At 45.8% G+C, this 24,943-nt stretch overlaps 1 protein-coding gene across 3 annotated transcripts in view; it reads left to right on the forward strand.

Moving 5' to 3' along the window:
• The first annotated feature begins 11,922 nt into the window (after window positions 1-11,922).
• Window positions 11,923-24,943, forward strand: part of LOC115784109 (protein jagged-1a-like) — a 77,528-nt gene continuing 64,507 nt past the window's right edge. For 2 of the 3 annotated variants that reach the window (XM_030735223.1, XM_030735205.1), the window contains exon 1: window positions 23,460-23,715. In XM_030735223.1, coding sequence (XP_030591083.1) covers window positions 23,647-23,715 — 69 coding nt within the window. In that variant the 5' untranslated portion in view covers window positions 23,460-23,646. Of the gene's footprint in view, window positions 12,036-23,459; window positions 23,716-24,943 lie in introns of those variants that run through there. The other variant, XM_030735213.1, reaches the window with a different exon arrangement.

Genomic DNA, 24,943 nt, shown 5'->3' on the forward strand with positions numbered 1-24,943 from the left:
CAACAACCTTCTCAGTTTATTTTCTTCTTTCATGGATGTTAAATCACTACATGAATGCTGTCTCAGTGCTTAATAACCCGAATTGAGACAGAAATGTTTGTTCCATTGTTTATTTTTATGGTGCCATGAAAATACAGAGTTTCAGATCAGTTTTGAAGGCTGAGTGGAGTCTGGGTGTGTCAGTATTACATGTGAATGACTGTACTCTGCTTTGGCAGCACTGAGTGTGACAGACCTTTACAGAGTCACGGGAAGCTCCTCGTCTCCTTCCAGTAATCATAAAGTTCTGTATTTGCAGCTGGAAAGTTTAAGCTGTGAGTAAAACTCTGCAGCTGATAAACTATTGTGTTAAGCCTGTAAGCTACTAATTCTGTTGCACTGACTCTGCAGCTGACAGCTGACTTAGCCAAGCTACTGTATTTGCTTAATACTAGAATCCTTTCTGACATGCAGCAACCTCCACAGCTGAATAATGAAACCCTTCCAATGTGCCAAAAACTTCAATTCCTCACATGGTCAAATCGCCCAACTTTAATTCACTTCAATTCAATTCAATTTTATTTCTATAGCACCAAATCACAACAAACAGTCACCTCAAAGCACTTTGTATTGTGGGTAAAGACCCTACAATCATAGAGAGAAAACCCAACAGTCAAAACGACCCCCTATGAGCAGCACTTGGTGACAGTGGAAAGAAAAAACTCCCTTTTAACAGGAAGAAACCTCCAGCAGAACCAGGCTCAGGGAGGGGAGGGTCATCCGCTGAGGGGGGGCGGAGGGGAGAGAGCCAGAGATTAATATCAATTAATGATTAAATGCAGAGTGGAGTATAAACAAAGTAAATAAGGTGAATGAAAAGAAACAGTGCATTATGTGAACCCCCCAGCAGCCTAGGCCTATAGCAGCATAACTAAGGGAGGGTTCAGGGTCACCTGATCCAGCCCTAACTATAAGCTTGATCATAAAGGAAAGTTTTAAGCCTAATCTTAAAAATAGAGAGGGTGTCTGTCTCCTGAATCCAAGCTGGAAGCTGGTTCCACAGAAGAGGGGCCTGAAAGCTGAAGGCTCTGCCTCCCATTCTACTCTTAAGTATCCTAGGAACCACAAGTAAGCCAGCAGTCTGAGAGCGAAGTGCTCTGTTGGGGTGATATGGTACTATGAGGTCTTTGAGATAAGATGGGGCCTGATTATTCAAGACCTTGTATGTGAGGAGAAGAATTTTAAATTCTATTCTAGATTTAACAGGGAGCCAATGAAGAGAAGCCAATATGTGAGAAATCTGCTCTCTCTTTCTAGTCCCTGTCAGTACTCTAGCTGCAGCATTTTGGATCAGCTGAAGGCTTTTCAGGGAGCTTTTAGGACAGCCTGATAATAATGAATTACAATAATCCAGCCTAGAAGTAATAAATGCATGAATGAGCTTTTCAGCATCACTCTGAGAAAGGATGTTTCTAATTTTAGAAATATTGCGCAAATGCAAAAAAGCGGTCCTACATATTTGTTTAATATGTGCATTGAAGGACATATCCTGGTCAAAAATGACTCCAAGATTTCTCACAGTGTTACTGGAGGCCAAAGTAATGCCATCCAGAGTAAGTATCTGGTTAGACACCATGTTTCTAAGATTTGTGGGGCCGAGAACAAGAATTTCAGTTTTATCTGAATTTAGAAGCAGGAAATTAGAGGTCATCCAGGCCTTAATGTCTTTAAGACATTCCTGCAGTTTATCTGTGTAGATTCTCAGTTATCCAGGTCATAGTAGTCTCTGGAGCTTGAAAAAAGGCGACTGGACTTCTTTTTGTTTCTTGAAGACGTTTCACCTCTCATCCGAAAGGCTTCTTCAGTTCTCAACCAAATGGTGGAGAGACCCAGGTATTTAAACCCCTGTGGGCGTAGTCCCCTGGAGGTGGTTATGACCCTCTATTGATCATGTGCTTGAACACATGTGCCCAGGTGTGAAGGGGGCGTGGGTCATATTTAATCAGTGGTTTCAGTTGAAACCAACTTAGGACTCCGCTCCATTGTTTCCTGTGGCCTATTGAGGTCACTGGAACAAAGGTGTGAATGGGGGTTGAGACGTCTGGGAAGGGAGCTCAGGACAGCACTGTAAGCGGGGGAAAGTTGGTGACGTAATCCACCTCCTCTGTTCAATGATGGTTGTTCACAGTGGACATAGATGGCTTCTTTCACTCCTCTTTCAAACCATCTGTTTTCCCTGTCCAAAATGTGAACATTGGCATCCTCAAAAGAGTGCCCTTTTTCCTTCAGATGCAGATGTACTGCTGAATCTTGTCCTGTCGAAGTGGCTCTTCTATGTTGTGCCATTCATTTGTGAAGAGGCTGTTTGGTTTCACCAATGTAGAGGTCCGAGCACTCTTCACTGCACTGAACAGCATACACTACATCGCTGATCTTGTGTTTGGCGGGTTTGTCCTTGGGATGAACCAGTTTTTGTCTTAGGGTGTGACTTGGTTTGAAGTATACTGAGATGTCATGCTTGGAGAAAATTCTTCTGAGTTTCTCTGACAAGCCTGACACATATGGGATGACAATGTTGTTCCTCTTGTCCTTCCCATTCTCTGTAGTTTGTGTTTGGCCTTCATTCCTGTGCATCTTAGCTGATTTGATGAAGGCCCAGTTGGGGTAACCGCATGTTTTGAGGGCTTTCTTAATGTGTGTGTGTTCCTTATGCTTCCCTTCTGCCTTAGAGGGAACACTTTCCGCACGGTGTTGTAGGGTCCTGATCACCCCAAGTTTGTGTTCCAGAGGGTGGTGGGAGTCAAAGAGGAGATACTGGTCTGTGTGTGTGGGCTTCCGGTAAACTTCAATGTTGAGGCTTCCATCTTCCTCGATAAGCACCGCACAGTCCAGGAATGGTAACTTGTTATCTCTGGTGTCCTCCCTGGTAAAACGTATGTATTTATCCACTGAGTTAATGTGACGAGTGAAGGCTTCTACTTCTCGGGTTTTGATTTTGACCCAGGTGTCATCTACATATCTGTACCAGTGGCTAGGTGCCGTCCCTTTGAAAGAACCAAGAGCTTTACTTTCCACTTCCTCCATGTAAAGGTTGGCTACAATGGGAGACACTGGGAAAAAGCCATTGACCGCCCCACTTACTACCGCCTGTACCCTGGAGAAGCCACTCCATGCATTTATGGACTCCCAAAGATCCACAAAGAAGGAGTCCCACTTCGACCCATTATCAGCAGTATAAACTCGGTCACCTACAACATTTCCAAACACCTCGCCACCATCTTATCACCGCTTGTTGGCATCACACCCCACCACATTGAAAACTCTACAGATTTTACTAACAAGGTCCAGAATCTTGTACTGGATCCAGATGAAACCATAGTGTCCTTTGATGTGGTTTCACTTTTCACTTGCATACCTACAACTGAGGCAGTGGAGACCGTCAGAAGACGAAGTTATTGAAGTTAACTCTGAAAGATCAACTGGAGCCAAAGAGTCTAAACAAATACCAGCAGTGCTGAAAGCAGCCGAACATGAAGAATAATCTTTGAGATGGTTATGAATAATTTTTTCTCTAATGTCTAAAATTTTATTTGTAAAGAAATCCATGAAGTCACTACTAGTTAACGTGAAAGGAATACTCGGCTCTACAGAGCTCTGACTCTTTGTCAGCCTGGCTACGGTGCTGAAAACAAACCTGGGGTTGTTCTTATTTTCTTCAATTAATGATGAATAGTAAGATGTCCTAGCTTTACGGAGGGCTTTTTTATAGAGCAACAAACTCTTTTTCCAGGCTAAATGAGCATCTTCTAATTTAGTGAGACGCCATTCCCTCTCCAGCTTTCGGGTTATCTGCTTTAAGCTGTGCGTTTGTGAATTATACCACGGAGTCAGGCACTTCTGATTTGAAGCTTTCCTTTTCAGAGGAGCCACAGTATCCAAAGTTATACGCAGTGAGGATGTAAAACTATTGACGAGATAATCGACCTCACTGGGAGCAGAGTTTAGGTAGCTGCTCTGCACTGTGTTGGCACTGAAGAGCATAATAATGAAGGAATTAGATCCTTAAACTTAGTTACAGCACTTTCAGAAAGACTTCTACTGTAATAAAAATTATTCCCCACTGCTGTGTAATCCATTAAAGTAAATGTAAATGTTACTAAGAAATGATCAGACAGGAGGGGGCTTTCAGGGAATACTGTTAAGTCTTCAGTTTCTATGCCATATGTCAGGACAAGATCCAGAGTATGATTAAAGTGGTGGGTGGGCTCCTTTACATTTTGAGAGAAGCCAATTGAATCTAACAATAGATTAAATGCAGTGTTGAGGCTGTCATTCTCAGCATCTACATGGATGTTAAAATCACCCACTATAATTATTTTATCTGAACTGAGCACTAAATCAGATAAAAAGTCTGAGAAATCAGACAGAAACTCTGAGTAAGGACCAGGTGGACGATAGACAATAACAAATAAAACAGGTTTTTGATTTTCCCAATTAGGATGGACAAGACTAAGAGTCAGGCTTTCAAAAGAATGAAAACTTTGTCTGGGTCTTTGATTAATTAATAAGCTGGAATTGAAGATTGCAGCTACTCCTCCTCCTCGACCTGTGCTTCGAGCATTCTGACAGTTACTGTGACTCGGGGGTGTTGATTCATTTAAACTAACATATTCATCCTGCTGTAACCAGGTTTCTCTAAGGCAGAATAAATCAATACGTTGATCAATTATTAAATCATTTACTAATAGGGACTTGGAAGAGAGAGACCTAATGTTTAACAATCCACATTTAATTGTTTTATTCTTTGGTGCAGTTGATGAAGCTGTATTATTTATTGTTTTCGAATTTTTATGCTTAAATAGCTTTTTGCTAATTTTAGCTTTGTTTTTTGGTGGTCTGGGAGCAGCACTGACTCTATGGGGATGGGGTTTTGGGGGGATGGCAGGAGGAGAGAAGCTGCAGCTCTGCTTCCTGGTCTCAACCCTGGGTAGTCAGGTTTTAGGCCAGATTTCTAGAAATGAGAGCTGCTCTATCCAAAGTGGGATGGATGCCGTCTCTCCTAATAAGGCCAGGTTTTCCCCAGAAACTTTCCCAATTATCTATGAAGCCTAAGATTTTCCACTGAAAATCATCTAAATCGGTGATCAGAGGCTCTATAACTTAGGGCGAACGTAGTCAGAGTTGATTGAACCAACTCTGATCAGGTGTTCTGGTGAGAGACCCAGGAAGCGGCTTCAACAAACTCTGAGCTCAGAGTTTGGTTATTTCATGTTTTATCTTTCTGAACTTGAGTGAAGATGATGTCTTTTCCTTCTGTTTGTTATAGAACTGTTGGACTTTCTCAGCTGTCCCTTTGTGAGTGGGCCTCAAAGTAATGCACTAGAAGTTAGTATTGTGTGTATTTAACGCTTTAATATGTATAACTGTGTGGATTCTCTTGTAGCTGATGTGAGTTTTTTTGTTTAAACAGAAAAATAAGCCACTACAGCTGTTGGTGCACCGGTTTTCTCTTTAAGGTTTTTACATTTTGTTTTTAAAGAATTCTCTCTGTTCAGAATAATATATATAGTGTTTTGTCCTGAGCTCATTAAATATTTTGGGAAATCTCATCCACCATAAACTTCAGTGTGTCTTCAGTTGCCTGAGCTGCTAATTAGGGGAATGGGGAACAGGTGGATAAACAGGCGCAATCAGTCAAGGGATAACACAGTGAAGAAAGTATAACTAAACGCAAGACACAAGGGACATAAGACTGCAAAAATAAGAAGTGAAGTAACATAACACAGAGATGGATTAAACAGAGCCTGAGTGACCAAAGCTGGCCAAACCTGTGAACCCTGTGCCTCACCCAGAGCTGCTAAATCCTGAGCAAGAGAACCTGGAGCCCAACCTATCCTGTCACCTCTCAGCTCAGTTACAAGAGGGACTCTGCCTCCTCTACTGTCACCAACCACCTGAGGAATCCTGTCTCCAGCCACCAGCTTCATTCGTCAACGATGCCAGCCCCCTGCCGAGCCTCCGGAGGGCTCCCATCTCCACCATTGTCCAGTGCCAGCCAAGCCACCAGAGGGTCTTGTTTTCTGTTGGCAGAAGTCTCCTCCACAACCACCTGACAAGCCCTGCCTCCACTGCTGGTTATCATGGCACCACCCAGAAGAATCCCTTTATCCTGTTCCACTTTCAGGTTGATCCCCCCAAGTTCTGCCCTACAGGTCAAACCCCAGAACTGTTTCTCTGCTTTGTTTTACTTCCAGGTCAACCCCCCAAACTACTCCTTTATTTTGCCCTTCAACCCGGCTGACCCTCCTTAATAGGTCCCTTTGACCTCTCCTATTTCTTGTCTTGTGTTGATTGCTATTGTCTGCAATCTAGTTTCAGCAAAGGTTCACCTTTTGTTTAAATCCATCTGCCTGCAGAGTCTGTTTTTGGGTCCTAACTTTTGCAAAACACCAAGCATATAAGTGATCAGAACATCAGATATTCTTTGTACACTGAGCAAATAATGGCACAACATTGGCTTGTAAAGAGACTAAGAATTTGCTGTCTCCTAATGACATTAATTAAAAGCACTCACAGAATATGGGAAAAAGAAAATCACAGAAGCTTAATCTGTTTTAACCAGTCACACCACAATACCCGCCTCTGTGTCACTGTTGAAGCAGCAAGTGGGAAGCAAGAATCCAAGCAGTAGGGAATCTAAAATGCTTTGTGATTTCAGAACAAATGACCTCATGTAATGAATCTCAGCCTTGTCAGCTCAAGCTTTGCCCTGCATGCTGCTTGTGGTGAATTTGATGTTCTATATCTTCCATCCTGACTGTGTTCTCATTTTAATAGTTGTTCATCCTTTTCCGGTTTGTGTTTCACGACTGCTCAGTGGTTGTTTAGTAAGTTTGCAAACAAGTCATCATCTTCCATGCAAACTATGTGCAACGGGGGCAATCTGCAAGTGACAAAAGGAACCACAAGGAGGCTTTTGGTGCAGCACCCTCTTGTGTCCAAACTCAGGGTCTGCATCCTTCGAAGGACCTGTTCTAGGTAGGCCGGGTCCTTAAATGGCTATACGCAATCAATAAAATAAAAACAAAGCAAAACAATTAAAACAAACTTCCAGTTTATTATGTGTAATTTTCTGAGCAGTTTTTACTGCAACTCCTCGGTGAATCGCCACCTTATCGTGGTGGAGGGGTTTGTGTGTCCCAGTGATCCCAGGAGCTATGTTGTCTGGGGGCTTGTCCCCCTGGTAGGGTCTCCCATGGCAAACTGGTCCTGGGTGAGGGTCCAGAGAAAGAGCGGTTCAGAAGACCCTTATGAGTGAAAAAACAAGGGAACAGTTTACCCTGCCCGGGATAGGGTTACCGGGGCCCCACCCTGGAGCCAGGCCTGGGGAGGGAGCTCGAGGGAGAGCGTCTGGTGGCCAGGCATTAGCCCGTGGTGCTTGGCCGGGCGCAGCCCGAAGAGGTTACATGGGCCCGCCCTCCTGCAGGCCCACCACCCGCAGGAGGTGTTGTAGGGGTCGGGTGCAGTGTGTGTCGGGCGGTGGCCGAGGGCGGAGGCCCTGGCGGACCGATCCCCGGCTATCGAAACTGGCTATTGGGACATGGAATGTCACCTCTCTGGTGGGGAAGGAGCCTGAGCTAGTGCGTGAGGTTGAGAGATACCAGCTAGATATAGTTGGGCTCACCTCAACGCATGGCCTGGGCTCTGGAACCAGTCTCCTGGAGAAGGGCTGGACTCTGTTCCAGTCTGGAGTTGCCCTCGGTGAGAGGCGGCGAGCTGGGGTGGGTATTCTTGTATCCCCCCGGCTTGCTGCCTGTACGTCGGAGTTTTCACCGGTGGACGAGAGGGTAGTTTCCCTGCGCCTTCGGGCTGGGGAACGGGTCCTGACTGTTGTTTGCGCTTATGCGCCGAATGACAGTTCAGGGTACCCACCCTTTTTGGAGTTGCTGGGTGGGGTGCTGGAGAGTGCTCCATCTGGTGACTCCATAGTCTTGCTGGGAGACTTCAACGCTCACGTGGGCAATGACAGTGAGACCTGGAGGGGCGTGATTGGGAGGAACGGCCTGCCCGATCTGAACCCGAATGGTGTTTTGTTATTGGACTTCTGTGCAAACCACAGTTTGTCCATAACAAACACCGTGTTCGCAGGTCGATGATTGACTTTGTAATCGTATCATCAGATCTGCGGCCGTATGTTCTGGACACTCGGGTGAAGAGAGGAGCTGAGCTGTCAACTGATCACCACCTGGTGGTGAGTTGGATCAGGTGGCGGGGGAAGATGCTGGACAGACCTGGCACACCTAAACGTACTGTGAGGGTGTGCTGGGAACGCCTGGCAGAAACCCCAGTCCGGGAGATCTTCAACTCCCACCTCCGGCAGAACTTCAACAGCATTCCGAGGGAGGCTGAGGACATTGAGTCCGAATGGACCATGTTCCGCACCTCCATTGTTGAGGCTGCTGCTCAGAGCTGTGGCTGCAAGGTGGTTGGTGCCTGTCGTGGTGGTAACCCCCGAACCAGATGGTGGTCACCGGAGGTGAAGGGAGCCATCAAGCTGAAGAAAGAGTCCTATCGGGCTTGGTTAGCCTGTGGGACTCCGGAGGCAGCTGACAGGTATCAACAGGCCAAGCGGAATGCAGCTCGGGTAGTGGCCAAAGCAAAAACCCGGGTGTGGGAGGAGTTCGGTGAGGCTATGGAAAAAGACTTTCGGACGGCATCGAAGCGATTCTGGCAAACCGTCAGGCGACTCAGGAGGGGAAAGCAGTGCTTCACTCACACTGTTTATAGTGCGGGGGGGGGGGGGGGGGGGGGGGGGGGGGGGGGGGGTGCTGCTGACTTCAACTGAGGCTATAGTCGGACGGTGGAAGGAATACTTCGAGGACCTTCTGAATCCCACTGACACGCCTTCTGTAGTGGAAGCAGAGTCTGGGGATGAGGAGGATGACTTGACCATCACTGGGGGTGAGGTCACTGAGGTAGTTAAACAACTCCTTGGTGGCAGAGCCCCTGGGGTGGACGAGATTCGCCCTGAGTTCCTGAAGGCTCTGGATGTTGTAGGGCTGTCTTGGTTGACACGCCTCTGCAACATCGCGTGGAGATCTGGGGCAGTGCCAATGGATTGGCAGACTGGGGTGGTGGTCCCCATCTTTAAGAAGGGAGACCGGAGGGTGTGCTCCAACTTTCGGGGGATCACACTACTCAGCCTCCCCGGTAAGGTCTATGCCAGGGTGCTGGAAAGGAGGGTGCGTCCGTTAGTCGAACCTCGGATTCAGGAGGAACAATGCGGTTTTCGTCCTGGTCGTGGAACGCTGGACCAGCTCTTTATCCTCTCAAGGATATTCGAGTGTGCACATGTAGACTGGTTTGCCCAACCAGTCTACATGTGCTTTGTGGACTTGGAGAAGGCATTCGACCGTGTTCCTCGGGGTGTTCTTTGGGAGGTTCTGCGGGAGTATGGGGTGTCTGGCCCATTGTTGCGGGCCATTCAGTCCTTGTACAACCACAGTGAGAGCTTGGTCCGTATAGCCGGTAATAAGTCGGATTTGTTTCCTGTGGGTGTTGGACTCCGTCAGGGCTGCCCTTTGTCACCGATTCTGTTCATAATTTTTATGGACAGAATTTCTAGGCGTAGCCAGGTGGCGGAAGGCTTCTTCCTTGGTGGCCTCAGAGTCTCATCTCTGCTTTTTGCAGATGATGCGGTTCTGTTGGCTTCATCAGGGGGGGGGCCTCCAGCTCACAGTGGAACGGTTCGCAGCCGAGTGTGAAGCGGCTGGCATGAGAATCAGCACCTCTAAGTCTGAGGCCATGGTCCTCAGCCGGAAAAGGGTGGAGTGCCATCTCCGGCTCAGGAACGAGTTCTTGCCAAAAGTGGAGGAGTTTAAGTATCTCGGGGTCTTGTTCACGAGTGATGGGAGAAGGGAACGGGAGATCGACAGGCGGATCGGGGCTGCTTCTGCAGTGATGCGGACGCTGCACCGGTCCGTCGTGGTGAAGAGTAAGCTTAGCGTAAAAGCGAAGCTCTCGATTTACCGGTCGATCTACATTCCTACCCTCACCTATGGTCACGAGCTTTGGGTAGTGAACGAAAGAATAAGATCGCGAATACAAGCGGCAGAAATGAGTTTCCTTCGAAGGGTGGCTGGCCTCTCCCTTAGAGATAAGGTGAGGAGTGCGGCCATCCGGGATGGGCTCAGAGTAGAGCCGCTGCTCCTCCACATCGAAAGGAGCCAGTTGAGGTGGCTCGGGCATCTGATTAGGATGCCTCCTGGCCGCCTCCTGGGTGAGGTGTTCCGGGCATGTCCCACCGGGAAGAGGCCCCGTGGTAGACCCAGGACACGCTGGAGAGATTATGTATCTCGGCTGGCCTGGGAACGCCTTGGGGTCCCTCCGGATGAGCTGGAGGAGGTGGCTGGGGAGAGGGAAGCCTGGGCTTCTCTGCTTAGGCTTCTGCCCCCGCGACCCGGCCCCGGATAAGTGGAAGAAAATGGATGGATGGATGGATGTTTTTACTGCAAAAAATAATATTCCTTCCTCTCTTTCTTGTATCCTTCTCCATCATCACATGTCTGTGATAATTAATATATGATTATTAATATATGTACTTTCTGTGAAATTCACATAGGGTGCTATACTGGTAACTACTGAGAAAGACATCCAAGCTGCACAGAAAATAGCATATATGTTTGGTGATCTCTGCTAATCTCCATTTAAGATTTGGCATTTGAAATGACCGCCCTCTTTAGAAAAGAGCAACTCCATTTATTTTTGCTCCCCCGTGTAACCACATGCTGAAGATAAGTACCATAGTCCTGACATTATACATACAGGATGAGAGTCAAAGAAAGGATTGTGGGGTGGGATCAGCGGTCGAGAGAAATAACTTTCATATTTATAGTGGGAGTATCTCCAAGGCAGCACCTGGAAGGAACGCCAGGTTGTAGCAGCTGATATTTACTGCTAGCTGCTTATCAAATTGGTTTACCACTGATGTAAGGTGTCAGAATAAGGCAGTGTTTTTCAACCTTTTTTGAGCCGAGGTACATTTTTTTCATTGAAAAAATCACGAGGCACACCACCAGCCAAAAATGTTAAAAAAATGATACTCTGTAGCCTATATTAACATTATAGTCATTCTTATCAAAGTGTCTTGAATAGGAATCAAATAAACACAAAAAAGAACTTTGTCATATAATATATATCTTCTTTCAAATAAAACGTGGACTTAACATATCCACTTCAAAAACACAGCTTGAACATAAATGCCACAACAATGTGGTCTGATAGTAGAAAATTTCAGTGTTTTGCAAACTCTAATTCTGTCCAAAAGCATTCTGTTAGCAGGAATAACACAACACAACAATACATGAGATAGAGGCAAGCTCACAGCTAATGCCAGTTTAATAATATCATCATGCAAAAGTCCCTGTACAATGTTTTCATGGATGAAGGTTATCATTGTTAACTATAATATCTCTATACCACCGAACATGTCATAATCGGCTCAGTGTACTTCAAAAGAGCCGCCGCTCGCGGACTTATGGCAACAATTACCGTAATAACACCACAGTAATCCCCTATATTGGTTGTGAAGTGCAGTTTCTCAGCTTTCAGAAACTGTTTGAATTTTTCCAATAGGATGGTATTACAGTAACTCAAAGTTCCTTTGATCAGCCGCCTCAGGCTCTGTGCTAACCAGCTGTTCGGCTAGTAGCTGCGATCACCCGGCAGTATAGGGTTATAATATGTATGCTGTGTGTGTTTCAGATGGCTGTCATGTTGCAAAACTACGGCTGCAAACTGTCGGTCTGGACATTCAACCGTGCTTTGCATGCCTCCAGTTTCTTGCTGTGGGGTTTAAAAAATGATTGTGGTGAAGGAGTCGCTCTCATGCCTCCGCTAGTGACGACACTCCCAGACCAATCAGTGGCATGCTGTCACATTGTATTGCCTCGTATTGCTTAGAACCTCGGGTGAGTGAGTACGGAAAAAGGACCGGCAAAGTGTACCTGATTCTAATTGAGATGCCGTCAAATCGCGGAGAGTCGAGGCGACCCGTGGTGAGTCGTTCTGTATAGAAAAGCGGCTTAATTCTCTTGTCTCTATGTACAATGCTACCTGCTGCTATCTAGTCTAGTGATATGGAAGAGTATTACATGATTATGCTACAGTCACTACTAAAGCACAGACACTCGTGGCATATTACGTGAAACTGGATAATTTTCCACTGCACACCTGACGATCTCCCACGGCACACTCGTTGAAAAACACTGGAATAAGGAATCATCCCAGCTCATTTTAAATCCTAGTTATAGAGACCAAAAGGGTTTCATGGACCAGTCAATAAAACAAATGACTTTTGCTGTAAAGTGATTGGCTGTCACTTGGTGTTGGCTCTCACTGCGTATTGTATCACTTCCTGTTTCAGAGCACAGTCGTGTTTTGCTATCTGTTAGCTGTTAAATCTGTATAACTCGATCTATCTGGATAACAACATATTTTAGTGTAATCTTCACCTACTTTATCTAGAGCACACTCTTTGCTGAATCACCTGTATTCACATTATTCACTTTATTTAAGAAATTCGCTAGCTTAGCGCAGCTAGTAGCTTAGCTCTTAGCCGACTCACTACCAGCATGGCTTCTTCTCCTGTCTCTCCTGCACTTTCCTGCTCTGGGTGTCACATGTTTAGTTACTCCTCGGCCTCCTTTCGCAGTAACGGTACTTGTAATATATGTAGTCTGTTTGTAGCTTTGGAGGCCAGGCTTTCTGAATTAGAGGCCAGGCTTTCTGAATTAGAGGCCAGGCTTTCTGAATTGGAGACTCGGCTCCACACCCTGGAAAATCCTATGGCTAGCCAGGCCCCTGTAGTGGGTGCGGACCATGGTAGCTTAGCCGCCGTTAGCTCCCGAGCAGCAGGGAAATTTGAAACTGCTGGCTGAGGCTAATCGTAGATTTGGTAAGATCGTTATTCACATCGGCAGTAATGACACCAATCGGAGGTCACTAAAATTAATATTGACTCTGTGTGTAACTTTGCAAAAACGATGTCGGACTCTGTAGTTTTCTCTGGGCCCCTCCCCAATCAGACCAGGAGCGACATGTTTAGCCGCATGTTCTCCTTGAATTGCTGGCTGTCTGAGTGGTGTCCAAAAAACGACGTGGGCTTCATAGATAATTGGCAGAGTTTCTGGGGAAAACCTGGTCTTGTTAGGAGAGACGGCATCCATCCCACTTTGGATGGAGCAGCTCTCATTTCTAGAAATATGGCCAAATTTATTAACCCTCCTAAAAACTGACTACCCAGGGTTGAGACCAGGAAGCAGAGTTGCAGTCTTACACGCCTCTCTGCAGCTTCTCTCCTCCTGCCATCCCCCCAAAACCCCATCAGTGTTGCCAGATCTTGCAACAGAAACAAGCAACCAGCTCTATGAAAACAAGCCCCAAAGAAGCCCAACTGGCAACCCACAACACTGTGTAAACCTGAGGCCTCTTTTAAACAGCATACCTCTATAGTAGTATAGCTCACTTCTTTGTTTTGTCTCATTGTGTTTTGGAGCAGTAAAACCCATGGTTCTTAGCCTCATAGAAGAGAAGGGTGCACAGATTTTTTGTGTGTGTGCTTCTCTGTATTAGCATGTTGAACTAAATCAGCATGGTGAGCACATATTTCACACTTGCAAAATCTGGGGAATGCCTTTGGTTCGTCTCCCATTAGGACCGCAGCTACTTTCAGAGGTGTACGCGGACACAATTTGGGGGGCGACAGGAGGAGGGGAGGTGAAGGAGCACAGGGGTGCCTAATCAGCGCCGTTCCTCTGTTATTAATCATTTCATTTGCACAGCTGTTAAAATACAGAAAATGCCGACTACAGAAATAATTTTGTCGCATCGTTTTGGCGCCCCCCTCTTGTGCGGCGCCCCTATGCACTGCATATAGTGCATACCCACTTTTAGCGCCACTGTCTCCCATCTGAGCTCGGATCCATTCTGTAAGTGCGCTCTCTTTCTGCCACTCTTTATTATATTTTTTTCTATATTTTCCCCCGCTTACTGGGGCTCATTCTTGTGCTGCCTCCTCATTCTGGGCTGTTATGAGTGTTTGTTTGGGTGTGCGCCTGGTCAACTTGTGCAGGAGCGATAAACAGGAAACGGGGGGTTGGAAGGGACAAACTACCTACCACTCATCTTTTGCTTTATCATAGGGCGCCGAGAGATAATCAATGAGTTTCACTCGGAAAGAAAGTCAAGCCCAAATAAGCAACTCCACGTTCAAAAACAAGCCCAAAAAACTGCAACCCGCGACTCACGAGATTTGCAAGCGACTTTAGAAAAAAACAAGCCCAAAGTCGCTTATAATAAGCGGGCTTGGCAACACTGAACCCCATCCCCATAGAGTCGGTGCCTGCTCCCAGACCACCAAAAACCAAAGCTAAAATCAGCAAAAAACTATTTAAGCATAAAAATTCAAAAACAATAAATAATACAGCTTCATCAACTGCACCAAAGAATAAAACAGTTAAATGTGGATTGTTAAACATTAGGTCTCTCTCTTCCAAGTCCCTGTTAGTAAATGATTTAATAATTGATCAACATATTGATTTATTCTGCCTTACAGAAACCTGGTTACAGCAGGATGAATATGTTCCAGTTGATCTTTCAGAGTTAACTTCAATAGTTACTTCCTCCAAACCAGCAACATGTTTGTTAGATCCCATTCCTACTAGACTGTTCAAAGAAGTCTTTCCAATTATTGATGCTTCAATCTTAAAAATGATCAATCTGTCTTTATTAGTTGGCTATGTACCACAGGCCTTCAAGGTGGCTGTAATTAAACCTCTACTTAAAAAGCCATCACTGACCCAGCTGTCTTAGCTAATTATAGGCCAATCTCCAACTTTCCTTTTCTCTCAAAGATCCTTGAAAGAGTAGTTGTAAAACAGCTAACTGATCATCTGCAGAGGAACGGTTTATTTGAAGAGTTTCAGTCAGGTTTCAGAATTCATCACAGTACAGAAACAGCATTAGTGAAGGTTACCAATGATCTTCTCACAGCCTCTGACAGTGGACTCATCTCTGTTCTTGTCCTGTTGGACCTCAGTGCAGCTTTGATACTGTTGACCATAACATTTTATTACAGAGATTAGAGCTTGCTATAGGTATTAAAGGTACTGCACTGCAGTGGTTTAAATCATATTTATCTAATAGACTCCAATTTGTTCATGTAAATGGGGAGTCTTCTTCACACACTAAGGTTAATTATGGAGTTCCACAGGGTTCTGTGCTAGGACCAATTTTATTTACATTATACATGCTTCCCTTAGGCAGTATTATTAGAAAGCACTGCATCAATTTTCATTGTTATGCAGATGATACTCAGCTTTACCTATCAATGAAGCCAGATGACACACATCAATTAATTAAACTGCAGGAATGTCTTAAAGACATTAAGGCCTGGATGACCTCTAATTTCCTGCTTCTAAATTCAGATCAAACTGAAGTTCTTGTACTCGGTCCCACAAATCTTAGAAACATGGTGTCTAACCAGATACTTAAGGGCTCGACACACGGGGAGCGACGTCGCTCGCTCTCCATTCATTTCCTATGGAGCTTGTGCGATGAGGCGACAATCGCTTGCCCTCCTCCAGCTAAGCGACCGGCGACATTCGTGCATGTGAAATTTCGAGCTCGTACACGTAGACGTGCACACGCGACCAGGCGACGCGACGCAGCAAAGTTGGAAAATGTTCTACTTTTGTCGCTGTCGCGTGGCACTAAACCAATCAGCAAGAGTTTCATTGACTGACCAATGAGCTCAGAGTATGCTACACGCTGCAGTCTGCAACCACTTTCAGCAGGAAGGAAAGCATCGTTTTAGCTGTGTTTGACTTTCCTATATTATATGACACTTCACGCAGTGATTATCGAGTTAAACATAAAAGGCAGCCATATGAGAACGTGTTGGTGCAAGACTAACGTTAAACAGACGGATAGAGAGGACTTTTGTGCTAATATAGGATGAACGCGAGGTTGTCTTTTTCTTTTGTAGAGGAGACTTAACAGCAAGATTTCTGTCAGTTCCAATAAAATCTTCAGACTCCTCATCTTTATTGCCGTGTCTGACACGGACTGCTTTGAAAATGTCTAAATCCCTCCAGTTTCATAACCAATCACATTTCTTGGAGACGAGTGACGTAAGAGCGCGATTCGCAAAGCTGCCGTCGCTATCGCGTCCCGTGTGTTCGGTTTCACCCCAGTGGCGATGCGACCCATTCGTCGCTGTCGTTTGTCGCTCACCGTGTGTCGAGCCCATTACTCTGGATGGCATTACTTTGGCCTCCAGTAACACTGTGAGAAATCTTGGAGTCATTTTTGACCAGGATATGTCCTTCAATGCACATATTAAACAAATATGTAGGACCGCTTTTTTGCATTTGCGCAGTATTTCTAAAATTAGAAACATCCTTTCTCAGAGTGATGCTGAAAAGCTAATTCATGCATTTATTACTTCTAGGCTGGACTATTGTAATTCATTATTATCAGGCTGTCCTAAAAGCTCCCTGAAAAGCCTTCAGCTGATCCAAAATGCTGCAGCTAGAGTACTGACAGGGACTAGAAAGAGAGAGCAGATTTCTCCCATATTGGCTTCTCTTCATTGGCTCCCTGTTAAATCTAGAATAGAATTTAAAATTCTTCTCCTCACCTACAAGGTCTTGAATAATCAGGCACCATCTTATCTCAAAGACCTCATAGTACCATATCACCCCAACAGAGCACTTCGCTCTCAGACTGCTGGCTTACTTGTGGTTCCTAGGATACTTAAGAGTAGAATGGGAGGCAGAGCCTTCAGCTTTCAGGCGCCTCTTCTGTAGAACCAGCTTCCAGCTTGGATTCAGGAGACAGACACCCTCTCTATTTTTAAGATTAGGCTTAAAACTTTCCTTTATCAGAATCAGAATCAGAATCAGAAGGTTTTTATTGCCATATGGGTGAACAGGTTCACAGCCTTAGGAAATTGCTGCGGTACTTCGTGCGTACAGAAAAAAACAAATAAGTATAAAAACTATAAGACAATATACAAGTATACAAATTGCAAATATACAGAGATATTAGAGCTATAACTATAGCACAATATTACAAAATTACAAAATATACAGTGCAGAGACTAATTAAAAGATAAAAGAATGTAGACTATATTCCACTAATATGTACATCAGTGCAGTCAGACAGGTGCATAGACATAGGGTCATCAGCGTTTGTGGAGGGTGGTGGTAACAGTCTTAGGGTTATTGTTCATGAGTCCAACAGCAGAGGGGAAGAAACTGTTCTTATGGCGGGAGGTTCTGGTCCGTATGGACCGTAGCCTCCTGCCTGAGGGGAGAGGGTCAAAAAGTCTGTGCCCAGGGTGAGAGTGGTCGGCTGTGATCCGACCTGCACGCCCCAGTGTCCTGGAGGTGTACAGGTCCTGGAGAGATGGGAGGTTACAGCCAATCACCTTCTCAGCAGAGTGCACAACGCGCTGTAGTCTCTGTTTGTCCCTAGTGGTGGCTCCAGCGTACCACACAGTGATGGAGGAGGTGAGGATGGACTCAATGATGGCAGTATAGAACTGCACCATGGTCCTTGCTGGCAAGTTGAATTTCTTCAACCGCCGCAGGAAGTACATCCTCTGCTGGGCCTTTTTGATGACAGAGGTGATGGTGGGCTCCCACTTGAGGTCCTGGGTGATGGTAGTTCCCAGGAAGCGAAAAGAGTCCACTGTGGTGATGGGGGTGTCAGTCAGGATGATGGAGGGTAGAGGGGCTGTGTGCTTCCTAAAGTCCACTATAATCTCCACTGTCTTCTGGGCGTTCAGTACCAGGTTATTGTGGCTGCACCAGGACACCAGACGTTTGACCTCCATCCTGTAGGCCGACTCGTCCCCGTCTGAGATGAGTCCGATGAGAGTCATGTCGTCTGCAAACTTAATAAGCTTGACAGACTGGTGGTCAGAGGTGCAGCAGTTGGTATACAGGGAGAAGAGCAGAGGAGAGAGGACACAGCCCTGAGGAGTGCCGGTGCTGATGGTCCGGGAGTCCGAGACATTCTTCCCCAGCCTCACGTGCTGCTTCCTGTTCATCAGGAAGTCAATGATCCACCTGCAGATGGGATCTGGCACGTTCATCTGGGACAGCTTGTCTTGGAGGAGATCAGGGATGATGGTGTTGAAGGCAGAGCTGAAGTCCACAAACAGGATCCTGGCGTAGGTTCCCTGGGAGTCCAGATGCTGTAGGATGAAGTGCAGAGTCAGGTTGATGGCGTCGTCCACAGACCTGTTGGCTCTGTAGGCAAACTGCAGGGGGTCCAGAAGGGGGGCTGTGAGGGACTTGAGGGGGGACAGCACCAGACGCTCAAATGACTTCATGACCACAGAAGTCAGTGCCACAGGTCTGTAGTCATTTAGTCCAGTGATCCTTGGCTTCTTGGGGACAGGAACAATGGTAGCGGTTTTAAAGCAGACAGGCACGTGGCAAGCCTCCAGTGAGGAGTTGAAGATGTTCGTGAACAATGGGGCAAGCTCGTTAGCACAGTGTCTCAGTGTGGCAGGTGAGACACCATCTGGACCTGGAGCTTTGCGAGCTTTGACACTCCTGAACTGCTTTAGCACCTGGTCCTCCTGAATACAAAAGACTGTGGGGGTGGGGGATGAGGGGGACTCTGGGGTGGGAGTCCTTGATGATGTGGGCTTCTCTGTGGTGTGGGGAGTGGGGGAGGTTGGGGGGTGAATATTTGTGTTGGCTGTATTGTAGTTGGGACTGGTGGAGGTGTGAAGGCTGCTGAACTGACCATCAAAACGACAATAGAACTCGTTCAGTCTATTTGCAGTTTGTAGGTCGTCTGTGGAGTGGGGGGTTTTAGGCTTGTAGTTGGTAATCTGCCTAAAACCTTTCCATACAGAGGCCGCGTCGTTCTCTGAGATCTGCTGCTGTATATTCTCAGAGTGATGTGATCTAGCAGTGGCCACTTCCTTGCTAAACCTGTACTTGGCCTCTTTGTAGCAGTCTTTGTCCCCACTTTTAAAAGCCTCCCTCTTCTCTATCCACAGCTGCTTCAGTTTGGGAGTAAACCAGGGTTTGTCACTGTTATAACTCACCCTGGTGCGTGATGGCACAATGCTGTCCTCGCAGAAGTGGATATACGAGGTTACAGTGTCCGTGTAGTCATCCAGACTGTCACAGGCAGCCCTCATTGAGTCCCAGTCTGTAGTTTCGAAGCATGTGCGGAGCTCCTCCACAGCCTCACGGGTCCACTGCTTTGTTGTCCTCACCACAGGTTTTGAGAGCTTCAGCCTCTGTCTGTACGCGGGGATCAGGTGGATCATGTCGTGGTCAGAGAGGCCGAGTGCAGCGCGGGGCACTGCGTGATAAGCCCCGCTTATCGTGCTGTAGCAGTGGTCTAGTGTCTTCTCCTCTCTGGTCGGACATGTGATATATTGTTTATATTTGGGAAGTTCCTGTCTCAGGCTGGCTTTATTAAAGTCCCCAAGTACGATGATAAGAGAGTCCGGGTATGTCCGCTCCATGCACAGAATCTGCTCTGTGAGCGCGCACTGGGCCTCGTGCACGTCCGCGTCCGGCGGGATGTAAACAGCAGCCAGTATGAATGAAGCGAACTCCCGCGGAGAGTAAAACGGTTTACAGTGAATGAAAAGATATTCCAGTGAGGGAGAGCAGTGCTTAGCAATCTCTGTCACATCCGTACACCAGCCACTGTTTATGTAGAAGCAGACTCCTCCACCTGTAGCCTTGCCGGAAAGCGCAGCTTGCCGGTCTGCGCGGAGGAGATGAAATCCCTCCAACTGGAGCGCGCAGTCCGGTATCTCCTCACACAGCCATGACTCCGTGAAGCATAACACACAGGATATGGAAAAGTCTCTATTCATGCTCCTCATCAGTATCAGTTCGTCCATTTTGTTCCTAAGTGAACGCACGTTGGAGAGGAAAATCCCAGGTAAGGCTGTGCGTAATCCATGTCTCCTTAGCCTCACAAGCACGCCAGCGCGCTTCCCTCTCTTTCGGCGTCTCACTTTCTGGGCCAGAGTGTGTAATAAATCCGCCGCAGATGCGACAAAAACAGGAAATAAATCCGAAGGTGTTGTGGACCTAATGTTGAAAAGCTCTTCTCTGGTGTAAGAATACCCAGAAGAGTGTCCAGACACAGAAATAACGCACAAAAACAAACAAAACAGAGCGCACCGAAGTACCAGGGCATCCATTCGCGGCGCCATCTTGGACCATGGACCATTATGATCAAGCTTATAGTTAGGGCTGGATCGGGTGACCCTGAACCCTCCCTTAGTTATGCTGCTATAGGCCTAGTCTGCTGGGGGGTTCACATAATGCACTGTTTCTTTTCATTCACCTTATTTACTTTGTTTATACTCCACTCTGCATTTAATCATTAATTGTTATTAATCTCTGGCTCTCTTCCACAGCATGTCTTTTCTCCCCCCTCAGCCCCCCCTCAGCAGATGACTGCCCCTCCCTGAGCCTGGTTCTGATGGAGGTTTCTTCCTGTTAAAGGGAGTTTTTCCTTCCCGCTGTCACCAAGTGCTGCTCATAGGGGGTCGTTTTGACTGTTGGGTTTTCTCTGTAATTATTGTAGGGTCTTTACCCACAATACAAAGCACCTTGAGGTGACTGTTTGTTGTGATTTTGCGCTCTATAAATAAATATGTGGAGATTCATACTCTCAATTTCAGACAGCAGAACTTTCAAAATGTTGATTTCAGTTACTTTAAATCCATTTAGTTCAGTTTTGAAGTCTTCAAATAATTTCAGCTGCATCTTCACTCAAGCATTCCCATCATCTCCAGGATCAGACATTTTTCCATCAGTGAGCTTTTCCAGCACAACCAATGATCCATCATTGATCACTGATCAGTGTGTTCTGTGTCTAAAGCTTCTTCCAGATCAGTGTGATGTAACAGTGATGCTACAGTAACTACAGTAAATGTTTCAGAGGAACTGACTGACAGTCTGACAGCTGCAGCTGCCTCGTTATAAATCTGTGAAATCATCGCTGTCCACACCCTTACAGCCTGTTGACCAGTGAATGACTGTAAAAGCTTTGTGTTATGTACAAAAATAACGAACTAACGTCTAACTGGGATTTCAGTGCTTGTGGAAACATAAACGTCTGCAGATAAATTTGCTCCTCTGATGCCCTGACTTTTTATGGCACCTTATGAAGGAGGAAATGAATGGGAGTGTCAGACCGGTGGTTCAGGTGCAGCAGGAGAGGAGTCAGAGAGAGACTCAGTCTGTTAGCCTGGTAACTGACTCCGTTGAAATTAGCTCTCTTTCTGGAACAGAAAATCTGAGTTTCCCTCATTTCAGGGTTAACAAACTCAGTTGTAGCTAAACCTGCTTCCTAGTGAAATGTGTGAGCTAATTTGTATTCCTACTCTCGTTGCTGCGAGAAGGTTGTATGTACTGAGTGCAGCAGCAGCATGAGTGAGAAGCCATTTTTGTTGAAAGCATTTTCTCCGGTTCACTGGTTAGGAGCTTTTATCAGGAAGACTCAGGAGCAAGAAGCTTCTGATTGTGGTTTCGGCACAGCTACACTACCAAAGCGAATAAGCTGCTGTTCTGTGCTGCTGGCCTCCTGGGAGTGGTTGGAGTGGGGAGTTGCACCTCATGTTATGTCCAGGTTAGCCCTGTGCTGGGGATGTAACTTTATCAATACGACAGCTTTGACTGCTCAACTGGTATTTATTGGTTTTGATCTAGAATTTCAATTAGATTATGCTAAATGAGATTAATCTGTTTCATCACTAGATGAAAAAAGTTGATGAGCACCACTGGATCTGCAGTAGATTGATTCTGCTCTGGGATTCTGGGACCACCCCAGTGTTCACACACACAGGTGTAAAGCATGAGTGAAGTAGCCAGCTGGATATGTGGTTGGGTATCAGCTGATGTGAAGTGGCACAGAGATGAGGGGCTGAGTTTGATTTTGTGGCATATACAGGTAAACCCAGATGATCCTGATATAAAATACAACTTATGCTTTTGAGTTTGCTGCTGTCACACAGACCGTGAATATGCACAATAAAATGATGAAATTGATGTTTGATCCCAAGAAAATAGTCACTTCACAGATTGAACCATCAAATCATTCCAGAAAGAGGTTGAAAAACGAACCACGAACATCTGGACCTCAAATCCAGATTAAGTCCTTGAGCTTTCAGTGTGTGAGGGATCTGTCTTATTATGAGAGCAGAGGGGGTGGGGTATGTGGGGGACTGGGGAGGGAGGCTGGCTTTGAGTGTTGTGCCTCTTTTACAGCAGACCAATTATCTATTCATGGGGCTCCTCGAGGGAAAGGAGCCCAGCTGCTCTAATTTGAGAATAAAAAGCGACTACCTTTGTTCTGTCGCTCAGGCTTATTTCATGAAGAAAAATCAACCACCTCAGATGCCTCCCCCTTCCTCCCATAAACCTCCCCTCCTGCCATCAGCCCTCCTTTCATTCCTCCATGCTGCATGATTTTTTTCATGTGAATTTACATAACTTTACATGGGTTTTAATGTCTTGGTTCATATTATTGTTGGTGGTGTTGGAGGGTTGCCAATCTATGAAATACAGTTTTCCTTTTTTTTTAGTTGACATTTTATGTTTGCTATCAGCCCCACTCAAATAAATATATACAATTATTTCAATCCATTAAGAATGTTTATAAAATATAAACACATTCTGCATTTCTGTCCGTTTGTAATCTGTAAGAAATATTAAAGTCTGATTGCACCTATTTTATTTATTTCATATCTGAATCAAAATAACTGATGAAAACTTAAATGTTTACAGTGATGAAAAGCATGAAAAGTCCATTTATATTTATGGATAGCAGATAATAGTGATGATGATACTATTGGGTGGTTTCTTCAAAAGTGGTCTTTGTTAGGCCACAGGAGGCTTTTATTTTGAAGGTTCCTTGTTTCATGCCTGCCTGTGTTCCTCTGAGCAGGAAGTGCAGAAAGAAGAAGAAACACATTTAAATAAAGGATAAAAAGGATTTTATGAGCCTGTGCATTTCAAAAACAGAACAGCCACAAAAACACGGACTGCATGTGTCAGCAAATGAATCAACAGCCAATAACATAACACCAACATAAAAATGACAATAAGAAATGGCTGCAAATACAAAAACATTGCACGCGGTGCTCTGACAGTACGGATTTTCTTTCCAATGAAAAGCCAGCGTCCTCGGCCGGAGCAGCGCTGCAGCTGCACGACGAGCCAAACATGAACTCAAACTTCTTCCACGAAATCAGCTTTCTGGGCTTTTTCGGCCTTCGTGTGTGAACACGCTTCCGCGCGTCCTCGTGAACTGACACATGACATATTGACATGCGCCCCGCCCCTCATGGTGGATGTTACCCCCCCCGCCCCGTGCCGCTGGAAGTGTTGGGGCTCCAGCTGCTGTCGTTGAGGGAGAATAAAAAGGGAGAAATCAGACAAAGGAAGGACGCAGGACGCTTCGTCATTGTTGGGACTTTGTGGAGTTTCTTTGGGGAAGAGGAACTGCAGCCTGTGCAGGTCCCACCAGGACAAATATAAACCGGGAGAGGACGGTCACACCGACTATCACGGAGCCCCGATAGTCGCCAGGTATCCTCCGGCCGCCGGGATGACCGTCACGCAGAGCTCCGCGCTCCTCAGCCTGCAGCTGCTGCTGCTGCTCTCTGCGCGCATCCAGGTACCGCTGTGCCGCAGCTGCGCAGGACGCAAACATTCCTCGGGTTCTCGGTTGATTTTGCAAAATGACATCTTCATAAACAAGCGGTTATTTCGGGTGTCCACGTTGTTGTATCGAGTGCTGAAATCAACCGAAAACTTTAAAGTGGAAGTTTGAATTTTCCCTGAGTTGTCCGTGTCATGCTGGAATATCAGGGAATAACTTCAACAGCCGAATGAAATCCTAAAACATCATCTTTGTAGAGCTTGTCATGGATTTAGGTCGTTAGGATTTAGAAAGTTGTGGCGCACAGTATGTTTGCAACGAGCTGAACTGAGAAAATGAGTGAGTTTAAAGGGAAATACACACTCCGTGTGTTGTCGGCTCTGAATCAAATGCGTTGCTTTGAGCTCACAAACCGACAGTTCTCGTGTTTATTAATTAGAATCATTATTGTTCTGCTTCCATCCATTTGCTGTGAGCTCGATCAGAACAGGGTGGATGTAAGCTGCGTCCTGCTGTGGCTGCAGCAGCTGAACTCAGTGGCACAGCCCCAACTGCACCTTTTCTCAGCTTCAGCTCCATTTGATCTTTAAGATTTTCCAGTAGAGATCAGACAGTTTGAAACATGTAAAGAAAAAAGCATCCAGCTGAAGACTGCTACTAAGATATATTTATTATCATTGCGCAGTACAATCCTACACGTGCTGAAATAATAAATAATACATGATAGAAATAAGAAATATAAATAAAATAAATGAGGATCTGGTATCTACGGTGAGCAAATGCAACATAAATGGCAATAAGCGGTTTATTTACAACTGAATGTGCAAGGAGATTGTTGGGTTTGATATGGTCAGTGTTCAGTAGTGAGACAGCTCTGTGGTAAAAGCTGTTTTTCAGTCTTGAGGTTCTGACAATCTCACTGAAGAAGCTGGAGCCTCCAATTTTGGCAACTTTTCATTAATAACATCCTGAAGTCTCCAAAGGTCTCAGCTGTGCCAGGCACTGTTTCAGAAAATGTGGTTAAAATGTTTCAGTTTACTAAGTTTACTTTTATTTATTAATGTCTTACAAAGTGTAGTAAAGAATACAAGACCCCACCCCCCCACCCCCCCCCATCCATCCATTAAAATTACTATATGACTTTATTAAAAGTGCAAATTCTCCCACTGAGCTGCTCAGAGCATCTTGGAGAGCTCTGCTCAGTTTTTCTGTGGATTCAGGCTGTTGAAATCAGGACTCAGTG

The sequence above is a fragment of the Archocentrus centrarchus genome, chromosome 1, assembly GCF_007364275.1.
Source record: "Archocentrus centrarchus isolate MPI-CPG fArcCen1 chromosome 1, fArcCen1, whole genome shotgun sequence".
NCBI classification, from domain to species: Eukaryota; Metazoa; Chordata; class Actinopteri; order Cichliformes; family Cichlidae; genus Archocentrus; species Archocentrus centrarchus.